This window comes from Palaemon carinicauda, chromosome 30, assembly GCF_036898095.1.
Source record: "Palaemon carinicauda isolate YSFRI2023 chromosome 30, ASM3689809v2, whole genome shotgun sequence".
NCBI lineage: Eukaryota > Metazoa > Arthropoda > Malacostraca > Decapoda > Palaemonidae > Palaemon > Palaemon carinicauda.
Window position 1 is genome coordinate 75,587,531 of NC_090754.1, and position 25,280 is coordinate 75,612,810.

At 46.4% G+C, this 25,280-nt stretch overlaps 1 protein-coding gene across 3 annotated transcripts in view; it reads right to left on the reverse strand.

The window, feature by feature from the left end:
• The window catches only part of LOC137623290 (prostatic acid phosphatase-like), a 106,782-nt gene extending 81,880 nt beyond the window's left edge, over nucleotides 1-24,902 (reverse strand). For 2 of the 3 annotated variants that reach the window (XM_068354071.1, XM_068354070.1), the window contains exons 1-2: nucleotides 24,697-24,902; nucleotides 12,171-12,269 (exon numbers count right to left, since the gene is read on the reverse strand). In XM_068354071.1, the coding sequence (XP_068210172.1) occupies nucleotides 12,171-12,269; nucleotides 24,697-24,819 (222 nt within the window). In that variant the 5' untranslated portion in view covers nucleotides 24,820-24,902. The remainder of the gene's footprint in view (nucleotides 1-12,170; nucleotides 12,270-24,696) is intronic. The other variant, XM_068354069.1, reaches the window with a different exon arrangement.
• Between the last annotated feature and the right edge of the window lie 378 nt (nucleotides 24,903-25,280).

The following is a 25,280-nucleotide window of genomic DNA, read 5'->3' on the forward strand; positions in this document are numbered from 1 at the left end:
GGAATGGCATACCGTTTCAAAATATTTGATTTCTTAAAACTTGGAATAAAGAGCTTACATGAGTGCCTCATTTTGCAGGAGAAAAAAAAAAAAAAAAAAAAAAAAAAAAAGTTTCTCAGCATAGTAGATTATTCGAGTATCCTACTGTCTGGAGGCAAATGTATGGTCTTGAATATTGCAATACATTAGATGACAGTGTCTCACTCTAGGGCGCACTGGCCCAAGAATTTGCTCAGACAGAATAATAATTAAAAGCAATAAAAAAATCTCATCATATTGAAAAATTAACTTAGAAAGAATGATAATAAAAAGAATATGTATACAAATATACATAAAAAGATTCATAGAACTCGAGACTAAAGAAAAAAGTGTTGGATAAAATTTGTCAACATGCAACACTAAGTATCCTCCAGGATAGCCCCTTTACCTTTTATAGCTTATGAAAAAGCTTTTGATTCTGTCAAAACTTCAGCGATAATGAAAGCCCTTCAAAGAAAAGGAATAGATAAATCTTATGTTAGAACACATGAAGATAACTATACTGAATTAGAAGTTCAGCAATCTTAAAACTATATAATGATAGTGAAAAAATTCTGATTGAGATAGGAGTTAGACAGGGAGACCCCATCTATCCTAAATTATTCAGTGTGCCTAAGAGAAGTTTTTAAGAATCTAAAATGGGAATGAGGAATACTTGAGATTTGCAAATTACATCGTTCTATTTAGTGAATCATGGGAGAATTTGCAAAGGATAGGAAATTTTACGAGAGAAAGCAGAAATGTAAAACTGAAAATTAATATGAGAAAACTAAGAATGCAAAGGCAACAAATAAGGGTTTTGGGCAAACCTCTAGATACTATTAATGAAGATATGTACTTAAGACAGACAGTAAGTGTTTTCCCCGAACATGAGACCAAATTTATGAGGAGGATAAGCATGGGATAGAGAGCTTTCGGTAAAAATAATTATTATAAAAAGTAAAATGCCACTTTCTCTAAAAATAAGAGTATCAGAAGGGAGTTAAGAGTAACGCTATTGGCTAAAAAGTGGCCAGCAGTGACTGGTATTCGACCTGTTGGAACATTTCACATAAATAGCAAGAGGCAAAATGGCCAAACCTGCTACACCAACCTCACAGAGAAAATTCCACGATACAGTACATTGCCTGTCCCTTCACGGCTGGAGACTATCCAGCGTCTCGTCCGAAAGAATTGGTTTAGAAGACCAACTGCGAAGCAGCTTTCTGAATAAAGCCTTTCACAGTATTCCGAACCCCTCGAAATCTTGTGCAGAGACAACATCAGGCCACAGCTTCCTCCAAGATGAGTTCAAGGTACGGCTCGAAACTTCCTGCCAAGCGAGATCGATGAGTTTGAGGCATATCACGATATCAAAGTGATCTTTCCAGAATTCACGCAGTGAGGTTTGTACTTTCTGTGACTTGGAAACATCTCTGGAAGAGATGCTTTGTGTACAATTTTTTGAAATTAGAAATAACTTGCTGGTCCATGGGCTGGAGGAGAGGGGTGGTGTTAGGCAGTAGATACAGGACCTTTATGAAGGAATACTCAGCCAGAAGATATTCCTTGAGGCCAGGAGGGTGATGAGCTGGAGCATTGTCCAACACCAGCAGACATTTCATGGGGAGGCGCTTTTCTTCCTAATATTTTCGGACAGTCGGACCGAAGCAGACATTCACCCAATCAATCAAAAGTTTCCTCGTTACCCAGGGTTTAGCATTCGCCCTCCACATCACGGGAAGGTTCTCCTTGACGACTGTGGGCTTTGAAAGCTCGGGGATTTTCAAAATGGTACACAGGCAGGGGCTTTATCTTGCAGTCCCCACTGGGGTTTGCGCAAAAAGCAAGGGTAAGCCTGTCCTTCATAGGCTTATGTCCGGGTAGCCTCTTCTCCTCCGCCGTGATGAACGTCCGACGAGGCATTTTCTTCCAGAAAAGCCCAGTTTCGTCGCAATTGAAAACTTCCTGCGAACTGTAGCCTTCCTGCAGAGTCAACTCTTCAAACGTTTTAACAAAGGCTTCGGCGGCCTTCGTGTCCGAGCTGGCTGCCTCCCCATTTCCGTACCACTGAATGAATACCAGTCCTTCTCTTGAATTTCTGGAACCACCCCCGAGAAGCCTTGAACTCTGGGGGTTCCTGCTGGGATGTTCCTTCTCCTGGCCCTTCTTCGGCCTGAGAACGCACGAGATCACCAAAAATGGCGGAGGCCTTCTGACAAATTGTAGTCTCAGTGATTGTGTCTCCTGAGATCTCTTTGTCTTTGATCCACACAAGAAGCAGCCTTTCCATCTCGTCATGCACATGGGTTCTCTTGTTGGAGAAAATAGTGACGCCCTTAGAAGGTGTCGCTGCTTTGATGGCCACCTTCTGCTTCAGGATGGTGCCTATCGTAAACGGATTCCGGCCATACTTCTTGGCGATCGCACTTAAACGCATGCCAGACTCGTACTTTTTCACAATTTCGAGTTTCGTCTCCATTGAGAGCATCGTCGTCTTCTTCTTTCCTTCGGCAACATTCTTGGGACCCATGACTACAGTATTAAGCTCAATAATACACTACGTACGTTATATACTATGTAGTAAACACTAATACACTACAGTGCACAGTAAAGAATGTTTAATAACGATAACACGTGGCGTACGAATGTATTTAACACTACGTCAAACAAGCGAAAGCACACGAAGTCAATGTTAACGATACCGCAGTCGGAACGAAAAGAGAGAGAGAGAGATGAACGCCTGTGCGTAAACAAGGTGGGATAGTTGCCGACCAATAGGAAAGCAGGATCTTATGGCGTCAGCTAGCATCCGAGTAGGGAGATAACCAATGGGTGAGTGGGAGGCTGTAAGTGAGTTTACCCAAGTTCAAAGTCTGGCGACGCGCGCTTTTTAAAATTACTCTCAGCGACGAGTTGGGATCTCGTAAGCTTTTCGTATCCTGAAAATTTTTTCGTATACTGGGGCATAAAAATCTTTGTATCACTTTTCGTACCCTGAATTTTTCGTAAGCAGAAACTTTTGTATCCAGAGGTATCACTGTATTGGCATTTGATTTTAGCGAAGGTAGGGTCCCTTTTACTATCAATCACAGATCAAAATAGAGAGGATCCCGGGTCATGACCAAGGCCAGTTGGTGAGGACTTCCTCCCTCCTAAGAGTAAGTCCCCCCTATAAATAGTGGAAGGGTTTGTATTTACGGCAGAACAAATAATAAATTTGTAAGTACTGTAATTTGTATTTTCCTTGCATACAAACCTGGAGCTATTTATACAAATTGGCCCGCCACCCTGTCACCCGAGAAGTCCTGCCATAAAGTAAAGTGGTTACTCAGCTGAAAGGTGTGAGTGAGCGGGGTAGCCATTCTACCCCACCCCCCACCCGCTAACTAGCGGACGGGGTAGTTATCCCTCACTAAAATGATCATAGCTCGTCTTTCAGCTACGCCGAAAGTATACCCCTATAAATAGCTCCAGGTTTGTATACTAGGAAAAATACAAATTACTTACAAATTCGTTATTTTTTTAAAGATATATCCAATCTTCATAAAATGCATAAGATGTTGTTGGAGCATGCATTTAAATGATCTTCAGGTTTTCTACAACCAGCTCTACAACATTCTTCTGTTGCCTGCAAGATTTTTATCAATAAGAAAATTCACTCCATTTTCTTTGTATAGCCTAAAGCTCTTTCCATCATGTCTTACAATATGATAGAAAAAGAACTTTTTCTTTGTAATTTTTTCAGACTAAGTCTCTTACTGATATACAAAACCACTTGTATCATTGGCTCCTCTCATACCAATAATTTTGCTGTTCGTATTTCAAGGTCACATTAGTCAATATATCTCCATCTTTGCTACTCAATTTACTTAAACATGACAAATTCGAAGATAATTTGTATTTTTCCTAACCATACAAACCTTAGCTATTTACTGAGGGTTTACCTTTTAGCGCAGCTGAAATGACGAGCCAATAGTTTTAACGAGGCTTAATTACCCCCGTGCTAGTTAGCGGGGGGTGGGGAAGGGTAGCTTGCTACCCCTCCCCCCTCCACACACCGGTGACTTGCTTCACTTCACTTAGAGGTAGGACTTGACTTGGGGGTCAGGGATGGCAGGCACATATGTGTAAATAGCTAAGGTTTGTATGGTTAGGAAAAATAAAAATTATCTTCGAATTTGTCATTTGTTCTGTAACCGAAATACAAACCATGCTATTTACTGAGGGTCACTTACCCCTTAGGAAGAGTGGAAAGTCCCCAGCCTTACTGACTTCGGCTTGCCCGGGGGCTCGATTCCTCAGTGAGCAGCACTAGAGAGAGGGAGCCCCTGTACCTCACAGGTTCCTAGCATCGCTAGGAACAAGTGGCCTACATAAGCAGTGTGAGGAGGAGAGTGTGACTCGTCCTATGAAGTTGACCTTGAGACCTTCAGATAGGAATTCTAGGATAGGACGTTCCCCATACCACCTCGTCAGGGTATGGGAGACGCAACAGTATTAAGCTTAATACTAGGAGCACAAAGAAGCATGGGTTACCTGCAGAGGTCGAGGTCAGCTATGCGAGGACCAGGATGCTGCTTCCCCAAGAGAGGGGAGAATGAAGAAAGAAGTAAGGGTCACACATACTCTTTCATTCACGCAGACTAAGACCGGGTAACAACGCCCTCAATCTGCTACTTGTCCAAAAAGGAGCCTGAGGTTAGACCAGCTGTTGTGCAGCCACCACAGGGCCGATAGAGAACGTACCGAGGCTCCTGTGGGTCACGTCTTGCAGGTAGTGGGCTGTGAAGGTCGTTTAACGCTTCCAGACCCCAGCTTGAAGTACCTGCGTCACAGAGAAGTTTCTCTTGAAGGCCAGGGATGTAGCAATACCCCTGACATCGTGGGCCCGAGGGCGACGTGACGGAGGAGGGTCAGGATTCAGGGCATGGTGGATAACCCTTCGAATCCAAGCTGAGATGGTGTTCCTGGTGACCCTCCTCTTTGTCCTGCCTGTGCTCACAAACAAAGCTCGCACATGAGGACGGACTGCAGCTGTTCTCTTCAAGTAGTGCCTCAGACACCTCACTGGACAGTGTAGCATCTGGTCTGGGTCGTTTGTTACAGAACGGAAACTCGCGATCCTGAAAGAGTCGAACCGAGGATCCGGCACTCCGGGATTCTGAGGCTTGGCCACAAACTCAGGGACGAACCTGAACGTTACCTCCCCCCATTTCCTTGAATGGGCGATGTCGTACGAGAGACCATGAAGTTCACTAACTCGCTTGGCCGAAGCCAAGGCGAGTAGGAAAGCCGTCTTCCAAGACAGGTGGCGATCGGAGGCCTGGCGTAATGGCTCGAAGGGAGGTCTCTTGAGAGACCCGAGGACTCGAACCACGTTCCAAGGAGGGGGTCTCACTTCCGACTGGGGGCAGGTAAGCTTGTAGCTACGTATGAGTAAAGAGAGTTCTAGCGATGAAGAAATATCCACGCCCTTCAATCTGAAGGCCAAGCTTAAGGCTGAGCGATAGCCTTTCACTGCCGAGACAGAAAGGCGCATTTCTTCTCGCAGATACACGAGGAAGTCTGCTATTGCTGGAATAGTGGCATCGAGTGGAGAGATACCCCTTCCACAACACCAACCACAAAAGACTCTCCACTTCGCTTGGTAGACTCCCTCAGAGGACCTTCGCAGGTGCTGAGACATTCTCTCCGCAACCTGTTGCGAAAAGCCTCTCTCCGCGAGGAGACGCTGGATAGTCTCCAGGCGTGAAGCCGAAGCGAGGCTACGGCTCTGTGAGGGACGCCGGAGTGGGGTTGTCTGAGAAGCTCGTGTCGTGGAGGAAGTTCCCTTGGGAGTTCCGTCAGGAGTTGCAGAAGGTCCGGGAACCATTCCGCGTGATGCCATAGCGGAGCTACCAGTCATCGAACAGTTGACCGATAGTTGGTCCTGTTGAGCACCCTTCTCATCAGACAGAATGGTGGGAAGGCGTACACGTCGATGTTGTCCCACCGTTGCTGGAAAGCATCTTGCCAGAGTGCCTTGGGGTCTGGGACTGGTGAGCAGTACAGGGGCAGCTTGAAGTTCAAGGCTGTCGCGAACAAGTCCACAGTCGGGGAACCCCACAACGTCAGGACTTTGTTGACTATCTGAGGATCCAAAGACCACTCGGTACTCACTATCTGCGAAGCCCTGCTCAGACTGTCGGCTAGCACATTCCTCTTGCCAGGAATGAAGCGAGCTGATAGTGTTATCGAGTGGGTTTCGGTCCACCTCAGAGTCTCTACTGCAAGATGGGATAGCTGTTGCAAAAATGTGCCTCCCTTTTTGTTGATATAAGCCACTACCGTGGTGTTGTCGCTCATCACCACCACGGAGTGACCCGCCAGGGACCGTTGGAACTGCTGAAGAGCCAGAAAGACGGCCTTCAATTCTAGCAGGTTGATGTGTAGGCACTTTTCTGATTCTGACCAAAGGCCTGAGGCCCTCTGGTTCAGAACGTGCGGCCCCCACCCTTCTTTTGACGCGTCCGAAAACAGAGTCAATTCCGGGGGGAGGACGAGAAGACTCACTCCCTTCCGCAGGTTCTCGTCGGCCAGCCACCACCGCAAGTCCGTCTGTTCCAGAAACCCCATTGGGATCAGAATGTCCGGGGAATCGGATCCTTGATTCCACCGGGATTTCAGCCGCCATTGAAGGGATCTCATCCTGAGGCGGCTGTTTGGAACCAGACGGGCCAGGGAGGATAGGTGGCCTAAGAGACGCAGCCACGATTGAGCGGGGAGTTCTTTTCGCCTGAGGAAGGGTTCCGCCACCCTCCTCAGCCTTGCTATCCGGTCATCTGATGGAAAGGCTTTGTAGATATTGGTATCTATTAGCATGCCTAGATAAACCAGTCGTTGGGACGGCTGCAGAGAGGACTTCTCGAGGTTTACCACGATCCCCAGATCCTGGCAAAGATCCAGAAGACTGTCTCGGTGCCGAAGAAGGGTCGACTCCGAGTCTGCTAGGATCAGCCAATCGTCCAGGTAACGAAGGAGACGAATGCCGTTCCTGTGCGCCCAAGATGAAATCAGGGTGAACACTCTGATGAACACCTGAAGAGCTGTGGAGAGACCGAAACACAGCACCTTGAACTGGTAGATCTTGTTGTCTAGGCAGAATCTCAGGTACTTCCTGGAAGACGGATGGATTGGGATCTGGAAGTACGCGTTCTTTAGATCCAGTGTACACATGAAGTCTTGTGGTCTCACCGCAAGTCTGACCGTGTCTGCTGTCTCCATGTTGAACCGGGTTTGTTTGACAAACCTGTTCAGAGCTGAGAGATCGATGACGGGTCTCCAGCCTCCAGTAGCCTTCTTTACAAGAAAGAGTCGACTGAAGAAGCCTGGGGAGCCGTCCACGACCTCCTGGAGAGCACCCTTCTTGAGCATGGTCTCGACTTCGCCCTGAAGGGCCAGCCCCTTTGCCGATCCCGTGGCATAGGAGCTCAACGACACTAGATTCGCTGTCAGGGGAGGTTGAGATGTTGTGAACGGGACGTGATAACCTTGGCCAATCACTGAGACCGTCCAAGCATCGGCCCCGTGTTGCTGCCACCTGCGGACGCAACGCTGAAGGGCCCCCCCACAGGTGGACATGCAGGGGGACTGCCACCCCTAGGGCTTGCGGCCGCCACCCCTAGGAGTCTTGCCTCCCCTGGAGGACTTACCGCCCCCCTTGACCTTGGCTGGAAAGGGCTGGGGCTTAGACACCACTTTCTTAGCTGCCGGTGCCTGTTTGGGAGCCTTACGAGGCTGTTGCTGCTGTTGTGGCGGGGCTGGAGGCTTATAGGGCCGAGTTGTAAGGGCCCTGTGGAGGAGGGAGTCCGTGCTGGATTTCCTCCACCTCTCAGCCGTTCGCTCCATGTCTTGAGGCTCAAACAGGCTCTCCCCCAGAAGGGAAGCATGTCGGAGCCTACACACATCTACGGCGGGGACCTTCGGATGGAATCTCTCGGACACAGCATCGCGACGCTTCAACACCGAGTTGGCCCACAGGGTGGTAACCTGGTGCGCCAAAAACTCGATGGAGCGGGTGCCCGAGAGCAAGAAGGTCTCTAGGGCATTCCTATTGGTCTCCTTGGACAAGTCCTCCGATCACAATAGGATGCACAGAGATCCTAGCCAGAAGTCCAGCCACGAAGTGGCCTGCATGGCACACTTAGCGACCTTCTCGTGGTTAAGGATCTCTGCCGCCGAGAACGACACCTGCCGGGCAGAGAGTTTCTCAAGGGGAACTCCCTTCGCCAGCTCCTCCACAGAGTGATGGAGAGGAAGAGCGAGGTTGTTCTCACCCAGGATCTCGAAATACCTCCTCTGCTGGAGGCGAGGAGGAGGGATGAGCTTGTTCCCGGCAGTGGAACGATTGGAGGAGGCAAGAAGTGCGAGCTGAGCATTGGCCCTAGCCCTGGCACTCTTCAGCCCCCGAGACCAGGGCAGAGCTGCACTGGTCTGGTCTTAGGGGCCTTCCGAATGTCAAACACTTCATCCAGAATCGTGTCTTTGCCTTCACGGGGGGCGATGACTGGATCCGTAAACCTGTTAAGTTGCCTTATCAGGCTTAGGACCTGCCAGAAGGCATGTTCGGATTCTTGCTGTTCTCCTCCCTGCGGGCTGGCAGCTAAGTCTCCTGCCCCAGGAATCTCTTCCTGGGGTGATACGTGGACATTCCCCTGGGTAATCGTGGGTTCCTGACGAATCCTTGCAGAGGATTTAGGGACGGTCTTGGAATCCTTGGATTCCCTCCTGGGAGGGATACAGGATCCCAACAACGAGGTTCGAGGGGCCCCTTCCTCACGAGACGATTCTCCTGCCTGAAGCGAAGTCTCCCCCCCTGGTGCCGAGGGGAAGACTACCGCCCCACTGGACTCACCTGAGGACGGAAAGGGCTCGTCCACGGGAGAAGGAGAGTGTGCTCGTGCAGGAGAAGGGACCTTCGCGACCGACCTCTTGGGAACCAACTTCGCCCTGGAGGAAGTCACCACTTAGTCCACTCCTCTCTTTCTCTTCAGCGTAGGAGAGACAGCCGTTGGTTTGCTACCCTGGCCGGCGAGTGCTGGTTTCATAACCCTCACTAACGCCCGTGCCAGCAGACCAAACCAAGTCTGCTGCTCCAAGGACACAGAGTCCAAAATCCTCGCTAAAGGGAAAGGGATCGGGCGATCCTTTGGAGTGGACACGACGGTACCTGCCTGAAAAGAAGGTGGGGAAGAATGCTGTACTAACCTCTTCTCGTCCTGCATTACCAATCTGTGTTTGGATGGAGGTGATCCCGAGTGCCGTCTAGGAGCACGCGTTCCTGCTGCTACCACCGGCTGCGGAATTCGCCGCGAACGATGGTCGCGCGAGGGCGAACGGTCGCGCAGGCAAGTGGGCGCGAGGGTGGGCAGGTAAATGAACGCGTGTCCGAGGCGACGAACGCAAGCGTTGGCGCAACGGCGAGGCAACGCGCTGCCGCGTAGGTGAGGAAGATCGCTGGCGATGTAGATCCACAGGCGATCAATGACGAGCTGGTGAGTGCAGTCGCTCAAGTTGGCGATGGCGCGTTGTGGCATGTCGACGCAATGGCGTGCGATGGTGAGCAGCATGCGCAGGTGAATGAACGCATAATGGTAAGCGATGGCGAGCAGCATGCGTAGGTGAATGATCGCGTGATGGGGTGCGATGGTGATCAGCATCCGCAGGAGGGCGATCGTTCAGGGGCAAGCGATGGCGAGCAGCATGCGCAGGTGGCCGATCGCGTGATGGGGTGCGATGGTGATCAACATCCGCAGGAGGGCGATCGTGCAGGGGCGAGCGATGGCGAGCAGCATGCGCAGGAGGGCGATCGTGCAATGGCGAGCGATGGCGAGCAGCATGCGCAGGCGGCCGATCGCGCAATGGCGAGCTAGAAGCTGGCGAACCATGTTCCTTCAGGAGCGTTGGAGAACGTTGGCGCGCTAGCTGTCGCTGTTGAATAGGCGATACTAAGATCGCCTGTGCGCGCTGGCAAGCAGGTGAACACTGGCGAGGAGGTAATCGCTGACGCGTAGGTGATCGCTGGCGAGCTGGAGATCGCTGGCGAGCAGAAGGTCGACGCGTGTCATGTGAAAGGACAGGTGGCGCGGCGCGTTCACGAGCAGGAACTGGGAGATCGCTGGCGCGTTGGCGAACATGTGTTTTTGACACACGCGCAGCACAATGTTGCGTAGCCACAGGACCAGGCAGATGGTGAGCAGGGAGTTCAGCAGGAACTAAAGGGTGGTCAGAGACCGCAGGGCGATGGTCCTCAAATGAGCGCTGACGCTCGGAAGAGCGCTGACGAGCAGGAGAGCGCTGGCGAGGGGGGCGAACATCCGGAGAGAGCCGACGAGCAGGTGAGCGTCGGCGAGCAGGAGATCATCGACGAGCAGGAGAGCGCTGAAGATCAGGAGAGCGCTGGCGAGCAGGAGAGCGCTTGTGCGCTAGCACTGCTCGCGTAAGGGAAGGATCCCTTAGCCCCGAAGGGACCGTTGCCTGTCGGGTGACGAGTTCTCCAGAAGGCGAAGATCTGGCAGGAGATGGTGAGCGGTCTGCAGAGAGGTTCAAGGAGGGCGGAGCTGTAGATTGAGGCTGACGAGGAGAGTCCCCCCCGGAGGATGAAGACCCAAAAAGGCGCCTCTTAGTCCCCCTGTAAGGTGAAGGGAGGCCCTTGTGGCGTAGCAGACGGTGAGCCTTACGGCGGAGGCGGCCTCAGGGGAGATCGTCGGGACCATCGGTCCTCCGAAGGGGAGTCTCCGTCAAAACACTTCCCTCAGAAGGAAGCTGAGCAGCAGCCGAGACCGAAGGACTCACTTCCCCCTTCGAAGGATGTACGGAAGGAGGAGGAGAGCCTTTAGCACCATCACCCGCAACAGCACCTGCGGCGGAAGGCCCAGCCACGTCGGAGGCCTCTGTCACCACGACGTCGACAATAGACAGAGGGTCTACCTCTGCTACCACCGGCGACTGCTTAACAGCGGCCCCCAACGAGACAAGGTCAATAAGAGCGACCCTGGAGGGCAAGCCCTCAAGCCCCAGGGACGACCAAATCTGTAAAAGATCATCACTGGATAAGGCATTATCAATAACCTCCCCTGGAGGAGGAGGGGAAACCGCCTCGCTATGGGAGGCGACGCCCTCTCCCCCCACCGAAGGTCGGGAAACAGAACAAGGGCCTGCACTCCCACTCGGCCGACTCTCCTTAGGAGGCGGACGAGGGGGAGCTTCGGAGGAGGTTTGGGCGGCGGAAGAAGAGTCCCGAGAACCTTCCTCCTTCAAGGCTAACCCCGGAGGAGAACGGTCTCTCTTGGACTTCTTCTTACGCCGACGGCCAAACCTCTCCCACTGGGAGGCAGACCACTCCCTGCACTCACGGCACATGTTCTCCTTGTCACACCGTCGGCCCCGACATTGAGGGCAGAGGGTGTGCGGATCCGTATTTACGTCCGACATGAAAGTCCCACAAGGACGACCGGCAACTCCAGGGCATGTACGCATTGTAAAGAAATAACTGAAGGTCAACTTCCAACCAACACACATGCTGAAAAGAAAAAGCAGAAAATTAAAGGCTGTCACGAGGGCGATGAGCAGACACGTCTGATCACTGCCGAGCCAAAAGTGAAGTGAAGCAAGTCACCGGTGTGTGGAAGGGGGGAGGGGTAGCAAGCTACCCTTCCCCACCCCCCGCTAACTAGCGCGGGGGTAATTAACCCTCGTTAAAACTATTGGCTCGTCATTTCAGCTGCGCTTAAAGGTAAACCCTCAGTAAATAGCGTGGTTTGTATTTCGGTTATGGAACAACTGTATTACTATCCACACAACTGACCGAAAGTCACCAAAAACTTGTCATACCATGAAATTTCTTTTCCATTTCAAGTTGGGGTTTCTTCTAGAGGCCCAAACATGAAGTACTTCTGATCACACAACCAAATTTTTCTTATACTTTATTGAAAATAAGTGTATTTATTAATTCATTGATTTTAATGGGATTTACAACATTTAGGATCTATGGATATTTTGGTAACATACTACAGTGCAGTAATAAACAAAAAAATAAATACAGTATAAAAATTATAAGAAGAAAAGCAACAAGAGCTGGCTAATAGTCCATATATTAAAGCACACCCTACCTTTGTTAGCTGGGCTAAACCATCAGGCCAAATTGATGGGTCTTGATGAGGATCATTAGGGTACAACTCAATTGGAGCACGGTCTCCATGGCGGTACATCTGGAAATAGATTCCAATTTAAAATGACATCAATAATTTTGAATTAATTGGCTGCACTATCCACAAATTTTCTAAAATAAAAAAATACAAAAAAATATTCAAATCAAAATCAAAAGAACAAACTGAAATCATAATACTGTATACAAAATGGTTAATTTTATTATCATAACTAATACCAGTAACAAACAAAATATTATCTATATAATCTTGATTTTCTCAATGGTGTTATCTAAACAACCAAGAGAATTGTCATCATTAGTATTACTACTTTTGCTACCCAAGCTGCATCTCAATTTGTAAAAGAAGAATGATGCAAGCCCAAGGAGCCTATAAAAAACATAGCCCAGTACAGAAAAGCCTCAACTTATAAACTAAGTTCCAAGAAGCTGTTTGTTAGTTGAATTTCACTCACATGCTTACGATTTTCAGCAGCAAATGTCAACAAATAGTCCCGCATCATATTGCAAATGTTTTCTTGGTTACTTCTGCTGCTTCTTTGCCTTTAACTTTTCCCATTGCTTACTGAATAAAAATGACAAATTGGGAAATAATTTGTATTTTACCTTACCATACAAACTTGAAGCTCTTTACAATGGATATATATTTCGGCAACCACCGAAACTAGCTGTAAAACCTTTAGCAAAGTGCAACTACCCTTCGTTAGTTAGCAAGGGTAGCGGGAAGTAAGACCAACCACCCGGCTTACACACACACATAGTAGCCAAAACAAGCCACTATGCAGTTGCAGACAGGATTTCTGAGGGTAGGTGATGGCGGGCCATTATGTATAAAGAGCTTAAAGTTTTTATGTTTATGAAAAATACAAATGATTTCTAAATTTGTCATTTGTTCTGGCAACAAATACAAACCTTACAGCTCTTTACCATAGAGACTCACGTTTAGGTGGGTGGAAGTCCTAGACCAACTGGCTAGTCACTGACCTGGGGCAAGACTCTTGTGCTTCAGACGAGCTGTGGAAGAGCGTACCCCCATCACCTCGCTAACTCTCAATGAGAGAACAGCCTAATTGTGCGAAGGTGCGAGCACTAAGCATTGTGATTTGGCCAGGTAAGACATACCTTGGAGCTAAGCTCCTTTCTTACATGGGAGTCACCCAATTCCTACCTTGCTGGGAGATCTGGGACATAAAAAATATATTGTTTATATCAAGTTACACAAGGGGCAATGGTAACCACCTGCAGTCAGAGGAAGTCAGCTAACAGAATTCCTCTGATACACGAGACTCAAGAGAGGGGAGAATGACAGACGAAAAGGCCTGTCATACTCACATTCACACTTGACTTACAACTGGGTAACAATTGCCCTCAACCAACTGCTACTTGTCCTACGAAGGTGCTAATGTATTTGTGCAGCCACAAAAGGACCTATGGAGAATGTGCTAAGGCTCCTGTGAGTTACATCTTGCAGGTAGTGGGCAACGAACGTTGTTTGATGTTTCCACACACCAACATTTAAGACCTGCATCACATTGAAGTTCTTTTTGAAAACCAGGGATGCATCATGAGCTCTAGGTCTACGGTCATGAGAGATCAAGTCTGATTGGAGGGCTCGTTCAACCACCTTTCTGACCCAGCAAGAGTTTGAGTTCTTTATAATTCCCCTTTTGACCATGCCTGTGCTTACGAAAAGTCTATTGACCTGAAGACAGTTTGAACACTCTATATAAGGTATTTCCTCAGCACCCTAACAGATCATAATAACAGATGATCTGAGTCACTTGTTCAGTACGGAGAGATTCGATCAATCCAGAAAGGCCCAAATCTAGGATCCACTACAACCAGATTCTGAGTCTTACCTATAAACTCAGAAATGAAGTAGTGTCAACTTCCCCCTTCCCCTTGAATAGGCAATGTCATAGGACAGACCATGTAGTTCACCGACTATTAGCATAGGCTAGGCTAACAGAAAAACAGTCTTTAGAGTCAGGTTACGATCTGAGGACTGATTAAGAGGTTTGTAAGGTGCTCCTTTCAAGGATTACAGTACACATACTATATTCCAAAGGGGGCAGTCTGACTTCTGACTGGGGGCATGTGAGATCAAAGCTTCATATGAGGATAGACAATTCCGTTAAGGAGGAAATGTTAACTCCTTTCAGTCTAAAGTCAAGGCTTAATGCCGAGTGATAGCCTCTTACCACTGACACTGAGTAGTTTCTTTCCTACCTAAGGTTCAACAAAAACTCCACAATCACTGGGATATTGGCACTGAGAGGAGAGATAACCCTTCCACAACACCAACCACAGAAGAAAGACAACTTTACCTTGTAGACAACGGAAGACGACACTCGGAGGTATCTTACCATCCTCCTCGTGCCTTCACAAGTTGCTGGATGATCTCCAGGCATGAAGCCGTAGCAAAGCAACTGCTCTTTGGAATATCTTCACGAGTGATTGTACGAGTAGACCGGGAAGTGGAGGGAGCTCTCTTGGTGCCTCTGTGAGCAGCTTTAGAAGGTCCGGAAACCATTTAGAATGTTGCCACATCGGAGCGATTACGGTCATTGATAAATCTTGCGATGCCCTTACTTTGTTCAGAAACCTCCTTACTAGGCACAAGGGGAAACGCATACATCCAGGTTGTCCCGTGGGTCTTGGAAATCATCTTTCCAGAATGTCTGGGGATCTTGTGTTGGAAGTCATCTTGCCAGAACACCTGGGGATCTTGTGTTGGAAGGCGTCTTGCCAGAACGCCTGGCGATCTGCCATTGGAGAGCAGTATTATTATTACTATTACTTGCTAAGCTATAACCCTAGTCAGAAAAGCAGGATGCTATAAGCCAAAGGGCTCCAACAGGGAAAATAACTCAGTGAGGAAAGTTAATACTGTAAGGAAATAAACTACATGAGAAATAATAAACAATAAAAAATATATCAAGAACAGTAACGACATTAAAATAGATCTTCCATTTATAGACTATAAAAACTTTAAAAAAGACTAGAGGAAGAGAAATAAGAAAGAAAAGTGTGCTCGAGTATACCCTCAAGCAAGAGAACTTACCACAAGACAGTGGAAGACCATGGTACACAGGCTATGGCACTATCCAAGATTAAAAAATAAGGGTTTGATTTTGGAGTGACACCCTCCTAGAAGACCTGCTTACCATAGCTAAAGAGTCTCTTCTACCCTTACTAAGGAAAGTAGCCACTGAACAATTGCAATGCAGTAATTAACCTCTTGAGTGAAGATGAATTGTTTGGTAATCTAAGTACATCGAAAATTTCCGGTTGAGGGACGTAAACACGTCTGTTGTTGGCGAACCCCACAAAGTCAAGACTGTTGGCTATCTGACAATTCAAAGACCACTCGTAGCCATGTATTCCTACTTTAAGTTTGTCCGCCAAGATGTTTCTTTGCCCGGAATGATGCGAGCTAAGAGGGCTACAGAGTTGTCTTCTGTCCATCTGATTATTTCCACAGCCAGATGGCAAAGGAGCGGTGAAAAAGTACCCTCTTACTTGTTTACATAAGCCACCACCATGGTGTTGACGCTCATCAGCACCACGCAGTATCCTGAAAGGAGCTGCTGATAATGCTTGGAAGGCTGCTCTTATCTCTAGGAGGTTTATGTGGCAGTGTTGCTTGACTTCAAACCATAGTCCGGAGGTCATGTTCTGCAACAGATGAGCCCTCCACCCTTCTTTTGATTCATCCATAAAGAGCATCCATTCCGGTGGAGGAAAGAGAAGGTCTACACCCTTGAGTAAGTTGGTATCTGATACTCACTACTTCAGGTATCTCTCCTGCTCCGAATCTATCGGGATCAGATGGTCTTTAGCTGCCACTGGAGAGTTTGAATGCGGAGACAACTGTTGAGTACCAGGCCCTCCAAAGAGGTGAGTGTCCTAGCAACTTCTGCCATAAATGTGCTGGCAGTTCGTCTTGTGTTAGAAACGGGTTTGCTGTTCATTTCATTCTCTCCAATCTTGCTAAGGACGGGAAGACTTTGCCTAGATTTGTATTGATGCTTATTTCTAGATATACTGTACAAGGTTTTGTGTTGGGTGCAGGGAGAGTTCAGAGCCAAGAGGTCTAAGACCAGTCTCCGGCCTCCAGATGCCTTTTCTACCAGAAAGAGGCAACTGTAGAAGCCTGGTGACTTGACCTAGACCCCTTGGACAGTGTTCTTTGCGGACCCCTTCACATGGGAACGTGTGCTCATGGATGTGATGCTAGAGGAGGGAGAGTGAGTGAATGGGACATTGTATCTTGCCCTGAGGACTGTGACCGACCAAAGTTTGGCCCCAGGGGGGATTCACCTCTCCCATCTACTCTTTAGGCATCCTCCCACCAGTGGGCTGATCGGAGGAAAGACTGACCTAGCGGGCACGCTCACATTGTCATCTCCTCTCTCTCTCTCTTACCCGAGTCCTCTGGCCTAAAAGGGTTGCCTTTGGCCCTGGTTCCTCGCTGCTGCCTGCAGTGGATGTTGAGGACATTTCTTCTCCCCTTGGTGCTTTGCCAGGGGCAGGACACTCCTACGGGGTGCCACAGAGTAAGGACAAGAAGTCATAGCTTGTTGTGACTTGCCTCCCTCCAGCACTCCACAGCTGCCTCCATATCCTCAATGTTAAAGAGGGAGGGGCCTTCCATTAGGGCATTACCCAGTCTCCTAGGCACCTGCTTCATGAATTTTGAGACGACTCCATCTCAAAACCCATTTGACACCCTGAATGAAGACGTTTAAGTCAAGAACTCAACAGTCTGGGTTCCAGAAAGCAGGAAAGTGGACATTGCCTCCCTGTTTTGTTCAATGGAGAAATCTTTGGTCCTATAAAGGTAACCCCACTCAACCAGTAGTCTAACGATGAAACCACCCACTCTATATTTGCAGCGTTAGCCGCAGAGAACCCCACCGGCAAGGAGGAAAGCTTGTCTGCGGGTGAAATCTAGGTGAATCAAAGAATTAACAGATCTAGCGGGAGAGGGGACAGGACGTCATCCACAACTTCGTAGTACTGTACTTCCTTTGCCTGACGTAATGTGGAGGAAGTAACCAAGACAAATTCACAGATTTCAACGATCGCGATTCTCTTGCCACTTGCGTATACTCTCTCTTCTTCTCTTCTTGGTACCCCCTGATCCCCATCAACCAAGGTAAAGCTACCTTAGCTTTTCCCTCTGCTGGAATTGGGTCCGGCTCCCACAAGGAATCGACCTTCCTGATACAATAGAGGACTTGCAGAAAGACCTGGTCGACATCTTTCTGTTCCAAGGGAGTGATCATAGAGCTGGTGGATGGAGGCAGCTTGCCCTCAGAGTGATCAGATCTGTCATCAAAGGGTTCTTCCTCTCCCAAGTTCGCATCCATAGGAGCCCGTGGAGGGTCTAAGTCGTTAACCGTTCTACAAGTAGAGGAGTGAGACCTCAGGGAGAAACCACTATGTTCCAGTTGTACGGGAGTGGACCTGGAATCTCTAGTGTAATCCCTTAAACTTCATTGGCCCGCGAACAAAGCCCAATTCTTGGAAATCGTCTTCGTATCCTTTCGCTCTCGCGGGCGGATGGTTAAGTCTGCGAGAAGCTAGGTGGTGTCCCTCCTCACTGATTTCCACGGTCTAACTTCCTCAATGGGAGCAGAAGAGGGAGAAGGCACCTTAGGGTCCAAAGAGCTTGTGACTGCAGGATCCAGGTCTATCAGTACCGTACAAAGCAATAATTCTCCACATAAGCAACCTCCCTCAGAGATCTCGAGCCTTTACCAATTCTTGGATGCACCGAGCCCCCTGGAGGTGGGGTATCCGCTCGCTGACCCTGTTTCTTCTTCCTCGGCTTGATAGGGATGATGCCTAATCTCTCCAAAGCAGGATCATGGCTGACATCAGAGACCTTTATACACAGATGCTGTTCATATCTGGAAGACCTGCAGGGGAGGGCACTGCAATGTCACCATATGGAGGGGTTGCTGGTTACTCCTTCATCTAGGGTCAGACAGGATTGAGCCGCCGGAGAAAGTTGGCGAGATTTCTTCAACTTTGAGAATAACTATGAAGGTGAAGAATCCCTCTTTGCCTTCACCCAGCATCCCTGAAGCTGAGGAAGGCGTCTTTGCCTTCTCCCGGTGTCCCTGAAGGTGAAGAATCCCTCTTTGCCTTCTTCCAGCATCCTTGAAGGTGAAGAATCCCTCTTTGCCTTCTTCCAGCATCCCTGAAGGTCAAGAATCCCTCTTTGTCTTCTTCCAGCATCCCTGAAGGTCAAGAATCCCTCTTTGTCTTCTTCCAGCATCCCTGAAGGTCCAGAATCCCTCTTTGCCTTCTTCCAGCATCCCTGAAGGTGAATAATGCGTCTTTGCCTTCTCCCGGTGTCCCTAAAGGTGAAGAATCCCTCTATGCCTTCTACCAGCATCCCTGAAGGTGAAGAGTCCCTCTATGCCTTCTAGCATCCCTGAAGGTGAAGAGTCCCTCTATGCCTTCTTCCAGCAGCCCTGAAGGTGAAGAGTCCCTCTATGCCTTCTTCCAGCATCCCTGAAGGTGAAGAATCCCTCTATGCCTTCTTCCAGCAGCCATGAAGGTGAAGAGTCCCTCTATGCCTTCTAGCATCCCTGAAGGTGAAGAGTCCCTCTTTGCCTTCTTCCAGCATCTCTGAAGGTGAAGAATCCCTCTTTGCCTTCTTCCAGCATCCCTGAAGGTGAAGAATCCCTCTTTGCCTTCTTCCAGCATCCCTGAAGGTGAAGAATCCCTCTATGCCTTCTTCCAGCATCCCTGAAGGTGAAGAGTCCCTCTATGCCTTCTTCTAGCATCCCTAAAGGTGAATAATCCCTCTTTGCCTTCTTCCAGCATCCCTGAAGGTGAAGAATCCCTCTATGCCTTCTTCCAGCATCCCTGTAGGTGAAGAATCCCTCTTTGCCTTCTTCCAGCATCCCTGAAGGTGAAGAATCCCTCTTTGCCTTCTTCCAGCATCCCTGAAGGTGAAGAATCCCTCTTTGCCTTCTTCCAGCATCCCTGAAGGTCAAGAATCCCTCTTTGCCTTCTTCCAGCATCCCTGAATGTGAAGAATCCCTCTTCGCCTTCTTCCAGTGTCTCTGATTAGCATCAATGACCTTAGATATCAGAATGCCAGAAAACCTCAAATCATTCAATCAATCAATCTCTGAAGGTTAAGAATCCCTCTTTGCCTTCTTCAGGCGCCAGCTAAATCGCTGCCAATGGAGGGACGCCACTCCCTGCACACATTACAATGAGACTCCTGCGCACAAGTGTGACCCCTACACACAGAACAAAAGGCATAAGGATCTGTCTTGTGTGCAGACATGAAGCTGCCATAGCAGCGCCCTTCTCTGCCTTGACAAATCTACATTCTCAAAATAGAAATACACTCATATGTATGTACTGTATATACAAGAGAAAAGGAAAGCTTCCAATTTTAAGGGAAGTTGGTTTGATAGGTTTTTAAACGGAGTCAAGCAGAGGAGTATTGACAGCGTCCGTTCTCTTCCGGGCCAAAATAAAAAGTGGCTTTGTTTTGGCTACTACTTTGAGTGTGCTGGGTGGTTGGTCCTAACTAGAGGAGAGCTGAACTATAAAGAGCTGAAAAGTTTGTATTTGGTGCTGGAATAATTATAAAATTGTTTTATTACAGTATTTCATTATGAACTTTAGATAAAACATCTCAGATTTATGATTTCAGTTGGATTTGTTTTTGTACCTCCAAATGTTTGTAGGTTGAAGCCCTTCTTATTATAGAAAAGAAATGGAGTAATAAAAAAAAATAAACCAACCACCATAGTATAGCCTGGGAAGATCTAAAAGCTAACGATGGTTGGCATTATTGAAAATCTCACAGCATGCATAAATAGCAAATTAAAATATTGTGACATTTACTATATTTTTACCTATTGGATTCCTTTGGCTTATGACATTTTGCTTTTCCAACTAGGGTTGTGGCTGGTAATAATAATAATATCACAGAAAGTCAAACTTGATCCTATAGCAACTGCCACATGAAGGCAGCCATGATTATCCACTCGAGAGATGCAGCCAGTCATATCCTTTGTTAGTAGCCCCAAGCTACTACCAATGTGACCACCTGAGAGCAGTACCCAGTTCAGAGCCCTTAGTCTTGAACTGGTATATTGAACCATAAGGAGAGAAGGGAGGTATTCCTAATGGACTGATCCACAGGTACTGTACTAAAAGTGTGTGTCTTCCAGCTTCACTGGAAGCAAGATGTCTTCCTCTGGTGAAATTTGACACTGATCATGTTGTTTCCACCAGAATTTTGTTTGAACACAAACTCATTCCATGGAGAGAGTTTGATAATCAGCCTCCAGAAGTCTGGAAAATCATTTCAACGAAAGTCAATCATGTTCCTCTCCAACATCCCTCCTACCTCTGTCACCAAGGCTAGGATTCTAGGAGATGTTGGAAGAAATAATGAGTACTCTATTGGCAAAAGAGTAAGGGGAAGTGAAGGGCTGAAAAGGGTTACAAGTAACCATCTTGAAGGACTTGCACTACCCATGGCTTGGCCCTATGCCTCTGCTGGTTTGCCTCACAGAGGCTTGCCTCAAAGTGCTAAAAGCAATCCCCTGGCAATATTCTTACCTCCTTCAACCAGCTCACTGCCTGGAAGGAACACGCTGGGTAGCTTGAAAGAGCTGCATGCCTAGTGTTGTGGGCGGTCCTATCGAGGTCTAGGAATACTGTAGCACAGAGGCTCCCTTGCTGAACCCCGCACCAAAGAATTCTCAAGTGAGACAGCTACCTCTGAGGTAACTTGTCTGGGAATAGAAAGACCAAAGCTGTCCCAGGGATGGCTAGGTCCCTTGGTGGACACCTAAATGCCACTCAATGATCAAGGCCCTTCCTAAAGGCAGATCCTAGGTAGCATCCCTCTACCCTTTGCACCCCCAAATGTGTGCAGAGAAGTCTGACATAAACAGACTCAGGATTGGCTGCAATGAATTCAATACGATTATTCGGTTCCACGGACAGAACTGACCATGTAATAGGGGACTGGAAACTGCCCTGGAAAGCAAGCAACAGTGGGGAAAAGATCCCTGGTACTAAATACAGCACATAAGGCAGGAGTAATCATACTCTTCCTTCTGCTAGATGGGGTAAAGAAAAGAGGCATAATCCCTTTGGAATTCAAAGGGACAGGCAAATAATAAACTATAGTACTGTACTCTACATACAAAGTGATCAAATTGTGAACTGTAGCTCATTGTTTCAAGTGGTTGACACATGAGGTGATGATGGAAATTTATTGTTCACACACTATTGTCAAGCGCTTTTAGGACCGTATGTTTAGCTCTGATGGAAGTGTTTGAGGAAAGTTCACTCTGGTTGGGTAATTTGTAACAATTAGAACCCTTTGCATATACTGAATAGATATTGTGTGTACAGTAATTAGTAGAATGCAATCTACTTACAAATATAATTAAGGTAATTAGGAATTACATAATGTTGTATTCAAAGTTTGCTAAATGCTATGGCACCATAGGTTATAATAGGTCAGGTGAAGGGAAGGATGGTGAAAAAGCAACCATCCCTCACACCATATTAGGAAGAGGACCCGGGTCTACCAGGTTAAGTTACGACATATCCCTGCTTTTCCAAGGCTATGATTTCTTGCTCTCAATAATCAGGGTTTTCCATGACCCATGAGGCATAGATTTTGGACAGAGATTTACATATCTGCCATTAGTGCATGGAGTAATCCACTCTTTTTTTTTTTTTTAAGTTTTCCCATCCAAAAATCAGTTTCTATAGAGATCATCCCCTAAATATTTTATATAAGCACAAAAGGAACATTTGTGCTAACAATAATTATCAGATGCATAAACAAAATAATTAGTTGGAAAACTATTTATGTATTTAGGACAAAAAGAAATACACTGTTTAAGTTTTTATTCTTCTCTAATGAAATTTCTTATCAGGTGTATTTTAATGATTTCTGGACAGTTTTGAAGATAGTTTTTATTACTAATTTATTGGGTTTAAGACCTACAGAAACAAGTGCAGTTCTGGGCGGGATTGGGGGAAGGAAAAAACTTTTATTCTTCCCAAATGAGATATGTATTTTTAAGGCTGTTTTCAGGAGTTTATCAGTTTAAAGGTTGCTCATGAATGGCAGAGGCCAGGACCAGTGACAATGACCTAGAGATTAACCACATACAGTATACATTAGATCAATGGCAAACCTCCTCTCCATCAAGCAAAGGAGGGCTGATTGTACGGTTATTTGGCCCGTAGCTGATTCAGTCCATGGCTGACTTGGATCAGATTCAAACCGTAGTCTTAGCTGTTCAGACCATTTACTGGGCTGGTTCAAACAATTTTTTAGGCTAATTCAGACCATTTGCTTAGCTGTTTTCGGACCTCTGTTTTAGATGATTCGGACCCATAAAAATTATTTTATATATAGTAAAGATACTTTTGATATCATGAATGTGCAGATACTTGTAAATATTATACAGTGACATTAAAAAATATAGTGAAATATTAAACTATCATATTTGATTTATCAAAATTTTTGTAATTTGAGAAATTGAGAATCTCCTTTATTTATCCCACCAAGTCATTCATATACCTCAATCTTTTCTTTATACAGAGCGTTCTAAATAAAAATATGACAAGTTATGCAAAGGCCTTATAACACACGAGTTCGCTTGCGAACAATACAAGTTACTGCAATCTTCGCTGAGTCTGTCCATCCCAAAAATGGAGAGTACGTCGGTGTCCTATTAGTACGTGTTTCATGTTAAAAAATTATGAATTTGTAATTCCAAAGCTTATCCAATATAGTTCCATTATAGACACTTGGATTGGCCATAGATTACAAACCTTGAAACAATTTTCAGTTAATTTCGGCAATACTTTTAGCTTTACTTTTACATAAACCATTTTAAAACTTAGAGCAGTATGTAATTGCACAAAATAAATGATCCTAAAAATGAGATATGATTTCCATTGCTTGCCCAACATATTTTCAGACATTGTATTGCTTATGGATTAACAAACACTGAAACAGTGCTACTATAGCGTGATATCTACCAGGCATTTTCCACTATAGCGTGATATCTACCAGCCATTTTCCACTATACCATGATATCTACCAGCCATTTTCCACTATACCATGATATCTACCAGCCATTTTCTACTATAGCGTAATATCTACCGGTCTGTTTCTGCACAGCTATTAGAGTAGGTTGCAAGTAGCACAGTAGATATCACACTATGGTAGCACCCAATGAAACAATATATTACAATGTTACATATGTAAATACATATTGGGTCTGAATCAGACCAGATAAAGGGCAGAATGAGCCCAGATAAAGGTCTGAATAAACCCAGATAAAGGTTTGAGTCTGCCAATCATATGAAGGACTGAATAATCTGCCAATCATATGAAGGACTGAATAAGCCTGAATAAAGGTCCAAATGAGCCTATTCCCATGGGCTAGGCAATAGCTGCTGTTGACTCGGCAGGTAGACCTATAGGCTCCCCAAATCCCTCATCCCAAGCTGGGGAGCATGCAGACACTACTAGAAACTATTGAGTTTGAGCAGGTCTCAAACTTCCGTCCAACGGATTGTCCGGCAGTGAAGTTTCCAATAAGCGGGGTGTATGCATGATAGTGGCCACATGTGTGTATGACGACGGCCGACTAAGAATACAGCAGCGTAACAGCGTCACAAGGGGTGTCAGTACCCCCGTTAGGTAAGTAGTTAAGGACACAGCTTGTAGGTTAGGTTAGGGGGCAGTTTCGTTAGTTGGTGTCCATATTTTATGCTCGCTGGAGGAACTGGCTGCTGATATACAAAGGCTCCCAATAGGCTAATACAACCTATTTATTACAAGTTGTTAGGTAGGTTTGTAGATCAGCGGACACGGGTTGATTCGGGCATAGAGAAAGAGAAGTTCAATCTTTCTATAATAATTCATGGTTATAAGTCCTGACCTAAGATAACTAGCCTAACCTTTCCTACTTCGGCATGTCACTACCAGGGGGAGTTAACCGTGTTAACCACAACTTAACTAAGGTAAGAGTAGCTGTGCCTGCCGATTTACAAATTAACCCAACATGGATATCTAAAATAAGCGAATTTAATATAGGGCAGAAAAGCCTTATTTCATTAAGATTTCCTCAAACAGTGTAGGAGAATAAATTTACAGTTTCAATGATTCCCAGGGATGGTATCTGGGTAAATACTTACCAAATGATTCTCAGCCTAGACTCACGAATATGCTAACCATGTTGGGGTTAACGATAGATCAGCAAAAATTAGCCTAATTAAGTCTTGCCTGCATAAAAAGTACGTCGGTAGTTATTCTAGTAAATATTAGGCTAACCACAGAAAAAAATTAGCTATAAATAGGCCATACTGCAAGACTGTCCTGAAAGGGACAAGGTATGCTACATTTCACACAAAGATTTTACATTACATAATAGTTATCTCACCAGTTGTACTAATTCCAGTGTTCCATTGTACTCGGCACCAAATGCTGCTGGACGGATAAACACGAAAATACACAGACACAGGCTAAAATTAATCCCTACACAAAGACTACGGATAGGTATCATCTTGAATATCCAACATTTGTGGGAACACCAAAAGGTAAACACACGATCAAGTGAAGAGTACGGGCGCTCCTGGAGGGACACTATCGTACATATGGCAACCAAATCGAGTTTCTAAGCTATTGAAATTCACTTAAGATTTTGTGATGTATGCCTTTGTTAATATTTAGAATAAAGGCAGAATAGAAAACAACAAAACTCCAATCATTTAAAACTGATCAATTAAATCAATTTCTGTAAACTATTATTTCTGTTTTTTTCTAATCCAATAAATAACATTATCGTACAACGTCGTTTCAAAGTAGTTCTTTGAGGAAAACAACCATTACTTATTCACAAAAAACAATAATTAAACTAAAACGATGGGATCTCTTATGTTAGGTTTACAGTATGTATTTCAAAACACTTTTTATCCTTAATAATAATAGAAATTATTACACTAACCGTTAAGGCTCGCGATTCCA